This window comes from Acinonyx jubatus, chromosome C2 (genome assembly GCF_027475565.1).
Source record: "Acinonyx jubatus isolate Ajub_Pintada_27869175 chromosome C2, VMU_Ajub_asm_v1.0, whole genome shotgun sequence".
Lineage (NCBI taxonomy): Eukaryota > Metazoa > Chordata > Mammalia > Carnivora > Felidae > Acinonyx > Acinonyx jubatus.
Genome location: NC_069384.1, coordinates 11724010 through 11740939, shown reverse-complemented (window position 1 = coordinate 11740939; position 16930 = coordinate 11724010). Strand labels below are relative to the sequence as shown.

The 16930-nt window shown below is 51.0% G+C and overlaps 1 protein-coding gene across 1 annotated transcript in view; it reads left to right on the top strand.

Moving 5' to 3' along the window:
* Positions 1 to 5536: 5536 nt before the first annotated feature.
* Positions 5537 to 16930, top strand: part of IFNGR2 (interferon gamma receptor 2) — a 33798-nt gene continuing 22404 nt past the window's right edge. Inside the window, exons 1-2 of the mRNA XM_027041688.2 lie at positions 5537 to 5802; positions 13843 to 13975. Of these exons, the coding sequence (XP_026897489.2) occupies positions 5706 to 5802; positions 13843 to 13975 (230 nt within the window). The 5' untranslated portion in view covers positions 5537 to 5705. The remainder of the gene's footprint in view (positions 5803 to 13842; positions 13976 to 16930) is intronic.

Genomic DNA, 16930 nt, shown 5'->3' with positions numbered 1-16930 from the left:
AGAGCGTTGGCATGTACCTAAAAAGAGGAGTTATCTTCTCTTTTCGAAAAGGTTAAAAGGAGGGGCGCCTGGGTGGCTCAGTCGGTTAAACGTCTGATTCTTAATTTTGGCTCGGGTCATGATCTCACGGTTTCGTGAGTTCCAGACCCACATCGGGCTCTGTGCTGATAGCATGGATCCTGCTTGGGACCCTTCCTTTCTCTCTGCCCTTCCCTCCACTTGCATTCTCTCTGTCTCTTAAAAGAAATAAATTAAAACTTAAAAAAGAAAGAAAGAAAAGGTTAAAAAGAGCCATAAACGGGCACCCGGGTAGTGCAGTCAGCTGAGTGTGTCTGACTCTTAGCTCAGCTCAGATCTTTATCTTGAGATCATGAGTTCAAGCCGCAAGTAGGGCTCCATGCTGGGCATGAAGCCTACTTAAAACAAAAAACAAAACAAAACAACCCGAGAGGGGCACCTGGGTGGCTCGCTTGGTTAAGTATCTGACTCTTGATTTCTGCTCAGGTCATGATCTCACAGTTTTGTGAGTTCGAACCCCACTTTGGGCTCTGGGCTGACCCTGCCGAGCCTGCTTGGGATTCTTTCTCTCCCTCCCTCTCTCTGCCCCTCCCCTGCTCATGTTCTCTCTGTCTGTCTCAAAATAAACTTTAAAAAAATTATTTAAAAAAAAAAAAAGGAAGTGAAAAGTTTCCTCCTCTCTCTGCCTACTCTCTCTTCTCTTGGCCAAATTTCTAGATATTACCCATCCCGTTTTACAGAGGCATGGAATGCATAATGTACTTTGTGACAGTTATTCTTGCAAGGGTCCCTCAGAAAAGGCAGTAAAGGAGAAAAGAGTGTGCATTTTCAGAATGAGGTTTTATGGGGCCCCATGGGAAGGGGGAGCCAGAAATGCAAGTTTGCAGGAAGAGGAAAGGGGACCCCGTGACGGACACAGTGAGAAGATAGGCTCCAGTCACTAGACCCTTGAGGTAAATTTGTCCTTTTACTTCTATGCCAATCCCTCTGACCTTGCTGTTGGCATTTCTTAGAACAGAGGACTCCTGGCGACAAATCAAGGCCCCATTTAGCCGTGCTCAGGGCCTACTCTGTGCTCAGAACTCTTGCTGCTCTGTCTGAATCTATGGGGGGACACTCACCCCCCTGCACGTTGGAGGCGACCATCTCAGCGAAGGTCAAGGGTCACACGAGCTGGTAAGGAACAGAAGAAGGTGGGAGGGAGGGGCAACAAAGCTCTCAGCAAGTGCGAGCTCCAGCAAGAGATCGAGTTTTTGAATTTGGGGTACGGGGTGGGGGAAGAGGTGAGAGGCGAAGGAAGGGGGGCAGGTGGCGTCAGGTGAGAAGGAGTGCGTGGGGACCCTCAGGAAGTACATCATCAAAGACACACGGATGGACGAGCAGGGCCTTGTCGGGCAGGGAGCCGCAGAAAGCATGATCAGGCAGCCAGAGCCAGGCCTGGTGACAGGTGGACTGACATGGCAGGTGAGCAGTTTGGCGTGAGGTGCAAGGGGCTTTGAAGCTAAGCAGGACGGGCCAAGAGCCCTCCCATCACCTGGTGGCTATGCGACTTGGGGGTATGATCAGTCAGGTTTGGGTTGGAGAAGTACAAGCACCGTGTGTGTGTGTGTGTGTGTGTGTGTGTGTGTGTTTGAGAGAGAGAGAGAGAGAAGGGTTGGACCCTGGGCTATTGCCGGAGTCAACTACACAGTCTAGATGGGACTGGTTTTCCAGTGTCTAGGGCCGGAGGCTGCAGCTCTGAGTGCAAGTGGTCAGGAAGAGAAGGCCGGACGGCACCAAGGACGAGCCGGAAGCTGAGGCTGAGCTGGGACCACCATCAGCCCGTCTCTCACCAGCTCCAAGCCTCCAGCATGGATGACAGCACGGGTGTCCTGCTAGAAAAGCTGGCGCCCTTTGTCGGGCAGCTAACACGCGCCCGCGTCTCCCGGGAGATGGGGAGGCTGTAGCCCCTGATCCAGCAGGAGCTGCAAGAGTCTTGGGCTGGGGCCACAGCCATCCAGGATGCCGGCGGAGAAGCCACAATGCTACGAATTGCAACAACGCCTCGCGCCCCGCCCCAGCCTCCTGAGAGTGAAGGAATATGGCTGAAGCTTCCAAACCTTGTACAAAAACATCCTTCTCTTCCCCACGCCAACTGGAAACTACGCAGGAAGGGGAATTCCAGGAAATGCAGTTACACCTTAGCTACACTGACGCCGTGCAAATCCACCAAGTGGATTTGCCCAAGTAAGGGCGAGTTACTTAATTCCCTGGGCCTCAGTCTCCTCATCTGTGAAATGGCAGTCGTAACCCCCTTGACCATGAGGACTGAATGATACAATGCATGGAGAAGCCCCCGGGGCCATCAACCAGTGTTGGCTCCTTTCTGTCCCCCCTCAGCTACCCTCCTGAGGGAGGTGGGGGGAGCACCTCCAGATTATTAGCGTAAGGAAAACGCTTCGGGAAGATTAACTGGTTAGGAGGTAGCAAGTTAATGGAAAGGGAAGGAGGAATTTGAGTTTTGTAAGGCTGAAGTTTATATAGTATTATCAATTCTATTATTTGTATTTGCACATTTATATTTATTTACGTAATGATGTATGTATTAATATATAATTTATATGTCAATCATTATATTATTGGATATTGTGTATTAAAGCATACACAACTAAGAATATAAAATTGGATACAAAAATATTTACATACACTGAAAATAAATCACAAGTTACAGATTTCTTTTTTATTTTTAATTTTTTTTTTTAACGTTTACTTACTTTTGAGACAGGGAGAGACAGAGCATGAACTGGGGAGGGTCAGAGAGAGGGAGACACAGAACCTGAAACAGGCTCCAGGCTCTGAGCTGTCAGCACAGAGCCCGACACGGGGCTCGAACTCACAGACCGCGAGATCATGACCTGAGCCAAAGTCGGACGCTTAACCGACTGAGCCACCCAGGCGCCCTAGAAATGTTTCTTTTGACAATTTGTTGTTGATATATACCATGAAGACACTTCTCAAAACACACACACAAGCTAGAGCCGCCCCAGCACCGCCCTCCTGGAGAAGTACGTTAAAGAAGTCAAAGAGGGAAGAGACAGAGGTCATAACCATTGTGGTTAAAAGCTCTTACTTTGCAGACTTCAGAGGAACATATGACCATGTGAACACAGAGCTGGCAGCCCCTTCCAGGACCGTGGAAGAGAGTTGTGCAAGGGAGGGCCCCTAGGGGTTCAGTTTTTGGTCCTTTCGCAGTAAACACACCTCCAGAAGGGAGAAGCTGCAGAAAGGAACCCACGTCCCTGTCATGTGCCATGACCGAGGAATTGCATGATGCTGTGGGGGCTATCCATGGAACCGGACAAAGGGCAGTGGATGCTTGGACATCTTCCACAAGAAATGCCAACAGGATTGGCTTCACGTTCTCTTAGGTGGAAAATCTCTGTGGAAGTCAGAGTCATCCAGCAATGACCTCAAAAGTAAAAGTCTTCCAGCCAGGAGGAACAAGAAACGGGAAATGCCACCCGCTGAGAACTGGCCTTTGCAAGACATCTGCTTGGCAGTTACTTGCGTTGGGGATATTGTGTGCTTAAGGTGTCAGCAGAGTGGACCGCTACGCAGCAAACTGGGCATGCTCCTTTTAGTACTCTGACAAGGACTTCTGGAAGGAAAATGTAAACCCTCTAAGTTTTAGCAGGGAAGAGCTTTGGAGGGAGATTCTCCAGCTGGGAAGAAACAAGTATTCTCTTGCAGGGAGGGGGGGGGCGGGGGGGGGAATGGGACTTACCATCCTCCCCCCACCCCCCCACCCCCAAAGACCATTGTCAACTGCCTCTGAAAACATCTACATCCAAGTAGATCACAAGCGCTCCCTGGCCTGGGCTGAGACAGGTGCACATTTGTCCCTTCCTTTAATATGATTTTTTTTTTCTTGATTATAAAAGTGAAATATGCCCTTGCAGGGGGGATTATAAAAAAAGAAAACTATTACCATTCGTAATCCTGCTACCTATGATATGTTAGTATTTTGGCATATTTCCTCCAATCATTTTTTTTTAAGTTTATTTATTTTGAGAGAGAGAGCATGCATGCACATGCAAGCAAGCAGAGGAAGGGGAGAGAGAGAGAGAGAGAGAGAGAGAGAGAGAGAGAGAGAGAGAGTCCCAGGCAGACTCCTCGCTGTGGCAGAGAGAGCCGGACTGGGGGATCGATCTAGGGAACCATGAGATCGTGGCCTGAGCCCAAATCAAGAGTTGGAGTCTGTTAACAGACTGAGCCACCCAGGGCCCCTCCAATCATTTCAACACATCACTTGGACAGGGATTCTGATTTACACGCTGCTTTTTTCAGTTCACATATAAACATGTCTCTGTGCCTTGAGAAACTCACTCAAAGCATCATTCAGATAACTGTTAGATATTTTCTGACATATTTTCACAACAGTGACCAATTTCAAGAGTTCTACAAAAAAGGAAATAAAAATGCAAGAAGTCGAGGGCTCCCTGCTTGCTCAGTCAGTGGAGCCTGTGACCCTTAATCTCGGGGTTGTAAATGCTAGCCCCGCGTTGGGTGCAGAGATTACTTAAAAAAATTTTTTTTCTTAAATAAAATAAACTGTAGGAAGTCCCGAAGTAAAGCCCTATGTTGCCGAATACTATGCGGCCAAGGAGCCCAGCAGACTCCTAACTGGGCCTTGGTGACGCTGTTCTTTAATTCTTGATGTCCCCCACTCATTCTCTTCTTCGCCCCTTTCCTTCCATGCTCAGCTGGGTTTAAAGCCCATCGTGGGAGAACCAAGATGACCCAGATCCTTCCAGCTGGCAGAGCCGGAGGGCCGCTCAGGCTGGGACAGTAGGCCTCCCCACCTGCCCGGCCGCACCCCACTGCGCTCCCCCAGCTCGAGAAGTTACTTCCTCATACACTCGGCAGCCCAGACCGGGGCCTAAACCCACGCACCATCCTGAAATGTGGGACGTTTCTCGCTTTCCCTCCGCCTTGCTCTGTGCCCACTGTTCCCCTGAACCCCACACTTTCCTTCACCCAAGGCCGTTTCCAGCCACCACAGCCTTAAGCCGGTTTTCAAATAAGGATTGAAAGCTTAGTGTGTGCTTTAGAGGCTCAGAAGGCAGCATTTAAACTGAAGGGGGGAATCGCGTGCCCCCACGCAGGTGGGAGCTGCAGGAGAAGAGAGAATGGGGGCGGGGGTGGGGGGGGCGGGAGGGGGGGAGGGGTGGCGGTGGGGGCGGGGTGCATGGGTGGCGGGCGGGGAGGGGGGAGGCGAGGCTCAGCACGCGGCCCACCCGGGCCTTGGGGTTCGGAGGTCTCCCCAGAGGGGTCGCAAGCGCCGGAAGGTGGGCGACCGGCGGGGGCTCGGGGTCCCAGCAGCGCGCGGGGACGTCGCGGCCACCGCGCGGGTGGGGGGGTGTTGTGGCGCTGGGAGGGGCGCGGGGAAAGTCCCGCGGCCGGCGGGGCTGGGCGGGGCGCGGGCGCCGGGAGGGGCCGGCCTGGGCGGCGGCGGCCGAGCGGGGCTGTCCTGCCGCCGGGGACGCGCCGCCGCCGCCGCCGCCGCCGCTCGGGAAGGGGCGGGCCCCGCGCGCCCTGCGGTCGCCATGGCCGCCCGGGCGGCGACGTGAGCGGCTCGGCGGACCCCGCGCCGGGGCCGAGCCGCCCGCAGAGCCGCCGCCGAGCCTGCGGCGCGAGAGCCCCGGGCCATGCGGCCGCCGCCGCTCCTGCCGCCGCTGTCGCCGCTGTCGCTGCTGTCGCTGCTGCTGCTGCTCGGCGGCCGCGGCGCCGCGGCGCCCCCCGCAGGTAAGCCGGGCCCGGCGGGACCCCCGAGGCCGGACGGAGGCGTCGTCGCGGGCGGGTGGCAATCGGGGCGCTGCCGCGAGTGGGCGGGTTCCGCGAGGAGCCCAGGGTGGGTGGGGGTCCGCGGGGGTGCCCCCGATCGGGGGAGTTCTCCGGGCGGCGCGGGTTGGGTGGGCGTCCGCGGGGTGCCCGGAGCGGGTGAGCGATCCACGGGGAGCCCTGACGGGCTGGGGGTACGCGGGGAGCCCGCAGTGGACCGGCGGTTGCGCGAAGCCCCGACGCGGGTGTGGGGAGGGCGGCGGGGAATTCCGGGCAGTCCCTCCCGGCGTCCTGGCCCCGGGTCATCCCTTCCGGGCAGGAGACACCCCGTTCCTGCGGGAAACTGGATACCCTGCCGCTCCTCTTCCCCCGCCCCCGCTCCGCGGCTCCGTGCAACCCGGTGCAGCCGGCGTCTCCGAATTTCTCAGCGCGAACAAAGGACAAAGGAATCCAGGGCTTGGGACAGGGCTGCGTCTGCCGGCCCCACAGAGCCTTCACCCTGGCCTTGGCCGGCGTGCCCTCCCCAGGGGTCCGAGTTAGAAGCGGGGCCCGGGCAGGCCTTCCTTCCTTGCAGCTGCGTGCGGCGGCGGCCGGCCCCAGGCCGGGACCTCCGTGTTGGAGATGTGACTCAGTCTGACCGTGGCTGGGGTGTGTTTGACTGTGGGTGTGAGATCCAGATGGTCATTTCCCCAGGGTCGGATAGATGGGGGAGCGGCGCTCAGGGCAGGACCCAGAAGTGGCCGGACCCCCAGTTGTGTTGGCGGCAGGGAGTCCACGGAACCAGATTTTTAATCCCAGCTCAGCTCCCATCCAGATAGCCCCGTCCTTGGGTCAACCTCCTTCCTACCTCTGACACTAACTGATCATACTTATGAGCCAAATATAAATGCTAAAAGACAAGAAGGCCTCGGGGAGGAAGAAGTAAATCTGCCTAGGAGATTTATTCTGTGTGGATGCCTATGTGTTTGTGTTTCGCTGGGTTCTTTCCCAGGGAGAGACTATCATGGGCTGGGGCTCTAGGATTTAGAAATGTCCTCCCTTGTGAAGCTCGGGGTGTGGGTTCGGGTTGTTGCTGTTGTTTTCTGCCAGCATCACTTAGGCCCTGAAATTCCAGAACTCCTTGATGAGAGAAGCCTCCCACAGGAGGGGGTGAGCTCCGACTACAAGGCCGTTTTCCTAGGAGGGTCGGACAGATGGGTTTGAATCCTGACTCCGCCCCTCCTCAGCTTCAAGTGTTGAGCAGTCTGTGTGCGGCTCTCCCTGGGCTTCCTTCAGACAGGACATGGGCTTTGGCAAAATGTTGCTAATTGCCTGAGCTGGGTAATGGGCACGCGGTAGCTGTGGTTACTTAATACCGGTGCCACAGCTCAGGAGTGGTGGTCGGTGTGGCATTTGTGACTTGTCTGCCACGAGTCCAGGGGTGGAGGGGTGGAGAGAAGTACATAGGAACTTTGCAGCTGGATGTTGCCCCGAGGCCATGCCCATCTTTCTAGTAATGATCTCTCCTTTGTATTCTACCAGAGTTTGGGTCCGTGCGATGCGTCAGAAAAACTTCATCGTAGATCCTTTGAAAAATAGTGCCGTGCAATACTCATCTGTTCTGTGACTACCTGAAAGGTTTTCGTAGCAAACTATGAAAAAACTAGGATATTTTTAGAGAAACTCTGTGTTAGTCAAAGCACAAAGTGACACTGTTCACGGTGGTTATACAGTAAATGGGTAATAGAAACATTTCCATGCTTTTCCATAAGTCACAAGTGTCTTTCAGGAATCATGGAATTGTTTTTATGGTCAGAGAAAAAAAAATATATGAAGGTATTGGAAACAAATTTTTTATTTTTTTTAATTAAAAAAAAATTTTTTTAACGTTTATTCATTTTTGAGAGACAGAGCATGAGCGGGGAAGAGAGAGGGAGACACAGAATCCGAAGCAGGCTCCAGGCTCCGAGCCGTCAGCACAGAGCCGGACGCGGGGCTTGAACTCACGAACTGTGAGATCGTGACCTGAGCCGAAGTCGGACACTCAACCGACTGAGCCACCCAGGCGCCCCAGGAAACAAATTTTTTAAAAGGGGAAGACTTATAAATATATCTGTCTCTTAGAGTTGTTGTAAAGATAACATGTGAAATATTGGACCTGACCTACATTGTAGTGTAAGGGAAGGAAACATTTCCTTTCTTGCCTTCTGGGTTTTTCAACCGGTCTAATAATTAAGTTGACATGAGACACAGTAACAGGGGAAAAACAGATTTAATTTGTACCTACCGGAGCTTATAAAAATACGAGACTCAAAGAAGTGACCAAAGCAGGCAGCTTTCATACCTCTTAGCTAGGGAAACAATTATTTGTGGAGATTTGACAAAACGAGGGGGTTTGAACTGGGGGTAATAAATTAACAAAGTTAACAAAGTTCATGTATACAGCCTTCTCAGCCTGGAATTCCCCAGCAACAAAGATGCCCTTCCCTCCTGGTATGGGAAGACAGGAAGGATATGGGAGAGATATATTTCTTGCTTGTAAGGGAATAAAAGAAAGTCAGAATGTCCTAAAATCACACCAACTGTTTCTTACGTGACTTTAGTTCAAAATAATCAACATGCCAAAGTGGCAAGTTTGGGGGTGGCGTCTTTTGTTCCCCTCAGTAGTAATGCATTAAGTGGTGGCCCTTTGCTTTAGATAAAAAATTAGTCGAGTGCACCAAAGTGCCGTAAGTCAACTGACTACCTAGTAATTTACCTAAATGTTGAGGAGTTGAGGCTTCTCTTTGTATTGTACCCGCTGCTTAGTTTTCCAGTAGATTGGAAATGGACTTGTGCCACAGAATTTCATTGCCACGATTTGCTGATTTGACCAAAGCTTCTAATGCGCTTAGAGACCGCTGAGAAAGACCGTAAACGCCCAACAACGTGAAAAGCATTGCAAATGAACGTCATTGAGTAACTCCTGTTTGCTTATAGTCTCAGCAGTTGAAAGTAAGTAGCTGGCAGGTTTGGGGGCAAACTATAAACGAATAGTAGCAGTCGCCATGTATTGGGCCAGTCTTCTAGGTCAGACAAGGTTGTAAGTGTCTTACGTACATTATCTGACTTTATTCTCTCCACCATTCTTTTCAAGAAGGTAATAGCCCCATTTACTCTCAGGGAAACAAAACCATCCTCTATAGGAAGAGACAAATGGCTAGGTAAATTAGCTGATGTCCGGTATTTACTAACAAGAGCGACTTCTCAGTTATGGCTGAGGATTCAGGGGATTTTTTTTTTAATGTTTATTCATTAATTTTGAGAGATAGAAAGCATGAGTGGAGAATTCAGGGAGTTTTTTAAAAATGTTTATTTATTAATTTTGAGAGAGAGAGAGAGAGTATGAGTGGGCGAGGGGCAGAGAGAGAGAGACTCCCAAGCAGGCTCCGTGCTGTCAGCACAGAGCCCGAGGTGGGGCTCCATCCGTCGAACCTTGAGATCATGACCTGAGCCGAAACCAGGAGTCAGATGCTCACCCGACTGAGCCACCCAGGTGCCCCAGGGAATGTTTTTTTTGACTTCTTCTCCCCTGCAAGGTGTCAGAGGTAGGATCGTTGATGTTCATCATAATGCCGCATCCATGGAGAAAGATCCTGAAGGGTCTTTGGTTGTCAAGATTAAATGATTAATTTTAATGTTAATTATACTTTATTTTATTACCTGTGTGTGATGTGTGTTAATCAAACTGTGCTTTTGAGACCAGGAGCGCCTATTCTTAAATATGTATAAAGCCTCCCGGGTGGGTCTAGCTAGGGTGGACCAGAGGTGGTGGGTGGGGGCAGGAAGGTGGCATAGGAGGAGGCCGTGGTCGTGAGGCACAGAGGACACACTTCCCACAGGTGACACCTACGTTATCTCTTCTTCCCACTAGTCGTTTATGAGCGGTTGCCCCAGAGGCCACGGAGAGAAAAGGTAGAGTGGGGAGCATTGTACCCCCTACTCTTACTGTGAGCTTTTATCTCGTAGGAGCTGGGCTGTCATTAAAGCCCTGATGTCCACCTACAGTGACTGAATTAGTTCCTATCGTTGTCACAAATCACCACCAACGCAGTGCCTTAAAACAACACCAGGGTGTTATCTGGAGGTCAGATGCAGGTTCTGACTGGGCTAAAATCAAGGTGTCAGCAGGGATGCGTTCCTTTCTGGAGGTTCTGGGGGAAGAATCACTTCCTTGCCCTCTCCAGCTTCTAGAGAAACACCGTTGTGGTCCACCCGGATCTCTCAGGAGAATCTCCCTCTTTGAGGGTCTTTTGTTTAGGGACCTGAATTCCATCTGTAGCCCCAGTTCCCCTTTGCCACGTAACCTCATATATTCGCAGGACACAGACATCTTTGGGGGCCGCTGTTCTGCCTCCATCAGGCTCAGACCATTGGATATGGTGCTCAGCCTGGGGCCTGAATCAGTCACGTCTTACAAATTATATACTTAGGGTCTGCTTTGCCTTTCACTTGTGGTCTTGCATTTGCCCCTCGCTACGAGTCTGGGAGAGACAGCACCGTCTCACTCTTCATGAGGAAACCGAGGCTCAGGTGGGGCCTTGGCAGGATCTGTGGCTGTGGGGGATAGGATCAGAATTCCAGCCCAAGCCCTTTGTCCATAAATTCTGTTCTCTTCCCACCGAGCCTTCACCGACACCCTGGACAGCAGGTGCTATGACCCTAAATACACTGACCCTTTGGAGCCAAGCAGATAAGTCATGGCTCAGAGTTGGCCACCCATTCCCGGCCACAGCAGAGACCACAGAAAAGGGAAGACCGAGCATAAGGTGAGGAAGGAAAAAGGGAACCGAAGTTTTGCATGGTGTTCGAGTGGATGTGATGCTGAGGACGAGACATGGGTTATGTTGTCTCTGAAGGAGAGCACGCTGCTGGGCTGTAGGCTACTCAGGCCCCATGTCCTGAGTGCCTGCTCCTCCAGGAGGTGGGGATAAAACAGTCCCCAAGTCCGACAACACCCAGCCTTCCTGGAGCTCCCCACTCTCGCACCTTGGGGAGACTGTCGATAAACTGCTGGCGGTGAGGAGAGGCAGGGACCACGAGGCGCTCACTCTGTCCTCAGCCCTGTAAAACTAACCCGTTCGTTCCTCGTAACAACGCTGTGAAGTCTGTACTGTACCCATTTAACGGATGAGACAGCTGAGGCACAAAGTGGCTAAACAACTACAGGAGCGTGTGGCTTTGAACTCGGGCAGTCCAGCTTTGGAATCCATGCTCCTCAGTGCCTGGTGGAAACAAAAGGACCCAGGTGGAATCCCCTGTCTCACCACATTCAGAGCCCCATGGGGACAGGTCAGGCAGGGGCAGGGAATCCCATGCCCTAGGCATTTTGTACAGGAAACCACTCTACCGAGACCTGAAGGGAGTGGGGGAGAGAGCCGTGGCATGCTGGGAAAGAAAGCCCCAGAGAAGGAGTGGCGAGGGCAGGCCCCGTGTTTCCCAGGAACAGGGAGGGCCCCATGTGGCCTGTGAGACAGGGGTGAGGCCGTTCAAGGGCAGGCCCTCTGAGAGGTTGCAGAGGCAGCTGTTAGTGAGTGGGCAGTCTGATGTACTTCCTTGTGACATCCTCAGTTCTAAGATTTGTTTTCTTCTCTGAATGTGGTGAGACAGGGGATTCCAAGAAGCCCAAATGTAAGAGCAAACCTGCGGGTCCTCTCCCCCCACCGTGGTAAAATGAAAATCAAAGAAAGTCGAAGGCTCGTCTAGAGCCTCCACGACTATGGGGAAGCCTCTCTCCTGGCCCAGCCCTCAGTTAGGGTGGAAACTCTTCCTCCTTGCTCTGTCCCCCGGTGCCTCCTTTCTTAGCGGAACGTCTGGATTGTGGGGATGGTGGGAGAGGGTGCCCGGAGATGGCTCTTCCCTGGAGATGGGGGGAAGGTGACGAGCACCGTGGCGGGTGGAATAACGTTCCCCCGAGATGTCCACATCCTCAGCCCCAGATCCTGCGGCTGTGTTACCGTGTGTGGCGAAAGGGACTTTGCACCTGTGACGAGGGGTCCTGAGGTCACGAGATGACCCTGGGTTGAAGGGCTTCGTGGGCCCGGTGTGATCACAAGGGTCCCTGAAAGGTGGAAGAAGGAAGCAGAAGAGTGAGACCGCAGAGATGGCAGCAAGAGAAGGAACTGGCCCAGTGTTGCTGGGGGAAGGAGTCAGAGCCAAAGAATGTGGGCTGCTTCTAGAAGCTGGAGGAAGCAAGGAGCCATTTCTCCCCCAGAGCTTCCAGAAGGAACACGGAACACCCTGACTTTCACCCACCAGTTTCAAACTTCTGACCTCCAGAACTGTTTAAGAGAGACACCTGGGTGGTTTTAAGACACTAAATTTGAGGGATGCCTGGGTGTCTCAGTCAGCACAGAGCCCGCTTCGGATCCTGTCTCCCTCTCTCTCTCTGCCCCTCCCCCACACGCCCTCTCTTTCCCCAAAATAAATACACATTAAAAAAAAAAAAAGAAAAGAAAAGACACTAGGGGCACCTGGGTGGCTCAGACGGTTAAGCATCCGGCTTCAGCTGAGGTCATGATCTCACAGTTCATGAGTTCAAGCCCGGAGTTGGGCCTGAGCTCATCGCTGTGGAGACAACGAACATCCTGGAAGTAAACAAAACAGCCACAGACTCTTGGTATCGCATCTTTCAGAAGAAGAGCCGGCAGACGTGAGCTGGGCGCTGTTCGTCAAGATTGGATGCATTTACTGAAAGCATGTGGTTTGAATTTCCTGCTCTGAATTCTGGAACAGCATGTTTTTCACACTTTGCTTTCCACGTTCTGGGCGTTTCTCATTAATCTTTCCATCTCAGAGATGGTCTCGTCATGATTGCGTGTTCTTGCAAGAGAAAAGGCTCCCCCCGCACTTGTGGTCCCCAGCCCCGTCCTGCGGAAGTATCTGCTTGGGGGGTGGGTTGCTGAGGTTGTGCCTTCTAGGTCACCCCGGGAGAGGGACCCTGGCATTGGTGGTCATTCCCTGGGGTGGGTGTTATTATCCTGTTTGTAGTCCTTAGACTTCATTGTGCATAAGAATAGGCTGGGAAGCGTGTTGAGAATGTGGATTCCCTGGTCTGGGGAGTGGACTGGGGATCTGCGTTTGAAGCGATACCTCGGTGATCGTGATACTGGGGGTCCTTGAAAAACACCCCCCAAAAGACATGTCTCCCCCTCCGCGTGCCTTCGGGCTTTGCACGCCTGTTTTGGGGCGTGTGCGTGTGGATGTGTGTGAGTGCGTGCATGTGTTTGCGGAGGTTTACCAAACGCACCCTTGGTCCTGATGCACGTCTGCTGCTAATGCAAGTCTGGGGCTAATGCATGTCACGTGGCCCCCAATTCAGCCTTCACTTCTGGACTGTACTGTTATTTATCCCTTATTCCAAAAAAAGAAACTGGGGCCCAGACTGTCAAGTTAACCTGCCCAGTCACACATACGTATTAAAGATAGAGTAAGCATTCTAGTTGGGCCAGACCCCGGCACGCAGGACCTGTTCGAGAGAACTGGAGTCTGCAGGGGGAGGCCTGGGTGGCTCAGTCAGTTGAGCATCTGACTTTAGCTCAGGTCGTGATCTCACCGTTCGTGAGTTCGAGCCCTGTGTCAGGCTCTTGGCTGTCAGCACAGAGCCTGCTTTGGATCCACTGTCCCCACTCCTTCTGTCCCTCCCCAGCTCACACATGCACGCAATCTGTCTCTCTCTCTCTCTCTCTCTCAAAAATAAATTGAAGAAAAGAAAAACATTTAAAAAAGAACTGGAGTCTGCAGGCAGAAAGGCAGCCCCAACCCCCTCTTTTTTTCCACAGACTGTGTTCATGATGCCAAATTTAGTCAAAGGCGGGGGTGAGGGGACGTGCCTAGAGAGACACGTAATACCATTTCTGCACTTGGACAGAAACGGAGTTGCATACGAATGGTTTGATGACGTGCACTTAAATATTTTTGTAATCGATCTTTCTCCCTTTCTCTCTCCCCCTCTTCCCCCTTCTCTTATTCTCTGCCCCTTTCAAGACTCTCTTTCCCAGCTGCCTGCTCCTCGAAACCCCAAGGTTCGCCTGTACAATGCCGAGCAGGTTCTGAGTTGGGAGCCGGTGTCCCTGAGCAATGACACGAGGCCGGTGGTCTACCAGGTGCAGCATAAATAGTAAGCTGGATCTTTCTGTGGGTGTCCTTCCTGGGATTTGGGGGGGAGCCGTTACAGAACCCTTGTCCCTGCCTCATGGCAACATTGCGAGCAAATCCGCTGGAAACATATTTCTCCTGTGCTTTTAAAGGCTCCAAGGACAGAGCTTGCACAACAACCCCCGTCCCCCCCCCCCCCCCATCCACGGGCTTAGACAACGCAAGTGTCAGAGACTGTGCTGTCTGCCCACATGGCATCTTAGTTGGGTGGGACTCTGTTCTCTCATTGGTCTCAGGGAGGGCTTCCTGTCTTAAAAGGGCAGGAGGTGGCTTTTAGCCTTCATCTTCTTCAAGTTTGAGAATCTGGCTTATTGAACTTTGTGGGCCAAATTTGGCCTACTAAGGAATGTATTCGCTTAATTACTACTAATTCTCCATTTCTTTTTTTTTTTTAATGCTTGTTTATTTGCAGGGGGGGGGCGGGGAGCATGCATATGCTGGGGAGGGGCAGAGAGAAGGAGACACAGAATCTGAAGCAGGTTCCAGGCTCTGAGCTGTCAGCACAGAGCCCGATACTGGACTCGAACTCACAAACTGTGAGATCATGCCCTGAGCCAGTCACTTAGCTGACTGAGCCACCCAGGTGGCCCTAATTCTCCATTTCTAAATGGACTTTTCCATTTTGCACAGTATTCTGGCCCCTTGTTCCCTCTCTCACCCGTTTTGCAAGCTTTTTCAGTTTGCCATCACTTGATGTGCAATACAAACACATATGGGAAGAAAAAGGCAGAATCTAGATCCTCAATTGTTATGTGTTTATCTTGTTACATAGGTTAAGTGAAGACTTAAAATTGTTGGCTAAGTCATTTTATATTACCAGTTAAACCCAATTTAAAGATGTGGTAATGCTCAGTGCTTGTGAGAGTGTGGTTTGCGGATACAGCACTGGATGAGGATCAGTTAACACAGCCCCTTACAGCAAAGTAGAGCCACAGAAATGCCCTCATTACTTTCCCCTGCACAGGTGATACAAGCCTCCATCAGAAAAAGAAATAAAAAACACTTGTATTCATGAAGATATACGTTAAGGTGTATATTCGTGTCCATCAGCAGAAAAATGTCGAATTGTGTCCTCCTAACTTGAAGTCAAACATGAGGCAACTATTAAAAAGGATCATTGGAGGTGCCTGGGTGGCTCAGTTGGTTTAGCGTCTAATTTTGGCTCAGGTCATGATCTCATGGCTCGTGAGTTCGAGCCCTGCATCGGGCTCTGTGCTGATGGCTCAGAGCCTGGAGCCTGCTTTAGATTCTGTGTCTTCCTCTCTCTCTGTCCCTCCCCTGCTCATGCTCCGTCTCTCTCTTTCAAAAATAAATCAACATTAAAAAAAAAAGGATAATTGTATGTCATCTGGTAACAGTTGCAACTGTGTAAAATTTGGAATATTTCTGTGGTCAAGAACAGGTGAAGAACTGGGAAAAATTACTGGCAGTTAATGTGTCAGAGGAGTGGTTTTCCAGATGACTTCTTTTTTACCTTTGAATGTCCATTGTGACAATATTTGCTTCATAAAAATAGATTCTAAGCCAGGGTTTAGGGGTTATCTCTGAATTACATTTATCTATTCCTCAAGTAAGTACCAATCATCTATGGTAAGTGGACCGGTCCATAAGGACCAGCTACATAATTGGTGGGGCCCCGTGCAAAATGAAAATGATGCGGGCCCTTGTTCAAAATTAGTGAAGATTTCAAGATGGCAACAGGAGAGCATCAAACTGGGTGCCTCTTAAGAGTGGGGCTGTGTGCCACCACACGGGTCTTGTGCCCATGAGGCCCGCCCTACTCAGCATTAAGCCAGGTCATGATACTGTGGTTTGTGAGTTCGAGCCCCGTGTTGGGCTCTGTGCTGACAGCTCAGAGCCTGGAGCCTGCTTCGGATTTTGCGTCTCCCTCTCTCTCTGCCCCTCCCCTGCTCGTGCTCTGTCTCTCCCTCTCAAAAATAAAGACATTAAAAATTTAAAAATAACAGTAAGCAAGGTTTCAGTAACAGGAAGGCACAGCTGATTTATTAACTAGCACTCCTTAGCCTTGAATGGGGAGGTACATCTGTGGGTTGACAGAGTGCCAGGAAGTATTAGAAATATTTGTTAAAGGCTTTGACAGTTTCCTATCCCAGGCTAACTTGCTTACTTTGTTTTCTTTTTGGAAAGCATTTGGGAGAGATTTTTTTCAGGATAGAGGTGCTTTGGGTAAAAGAAACAAAGGATGGGGTGAATGTAAGTGCCCTTGTTTGGAAAAGTTGAAAGATAACAAAAAACTGAAACCAAAGCAGATCTTGTTTTCTTTTCCAATTGCAGATTTGGTGATGGAGGAGGGCCTTTGCTCTTGTTTTGTTTTTAGAGACTTTTACATGCATGCTTGGGGCATTCTAGTGACATGAAATATTTCATTTTGAGGCTTGTGGGATTTAAATCTTTTCCGTGCTGTTTCTCTATAGTAAAGCATTACTCTAATTATAAACGAAGGTGCCTCTGTTTTCTTTCTTTTTTTTTTTTTAGAGGGAGTGAGAGAGCAGGGGAGAGGGGCAGAGAGAGAGAGAGAGGGAATGAGAGAATCCCAAGCAGGCCTCTCACACTCAGCACAGAGCCTGATGCAGGGCTCCATTCCATGACCCTGGGATCATGACCTGAGCCGAAATCAAGAGTCAGACGCTCAACTAACTGACTGAGCCACCCAGGCGCCCCGGTGCCTCCGTTTTCTGACAGTCACAGTAGGAAAGTGAAAATTACACTGAGCACTATGGGAAAATTTAAAGTTTAAACCACGGGTTGCAGACAATGTGGACTACAGACTGTGTTTGACCTACAATATTTAATTTTTGTTTTCTCCATCAGTGCCAACATTTAAAAATCGGGAGATTTACTTAAACATACCTAACCTGACCAGCCCAGTCTTCTGAAAGCATTTCTTTATTTCATT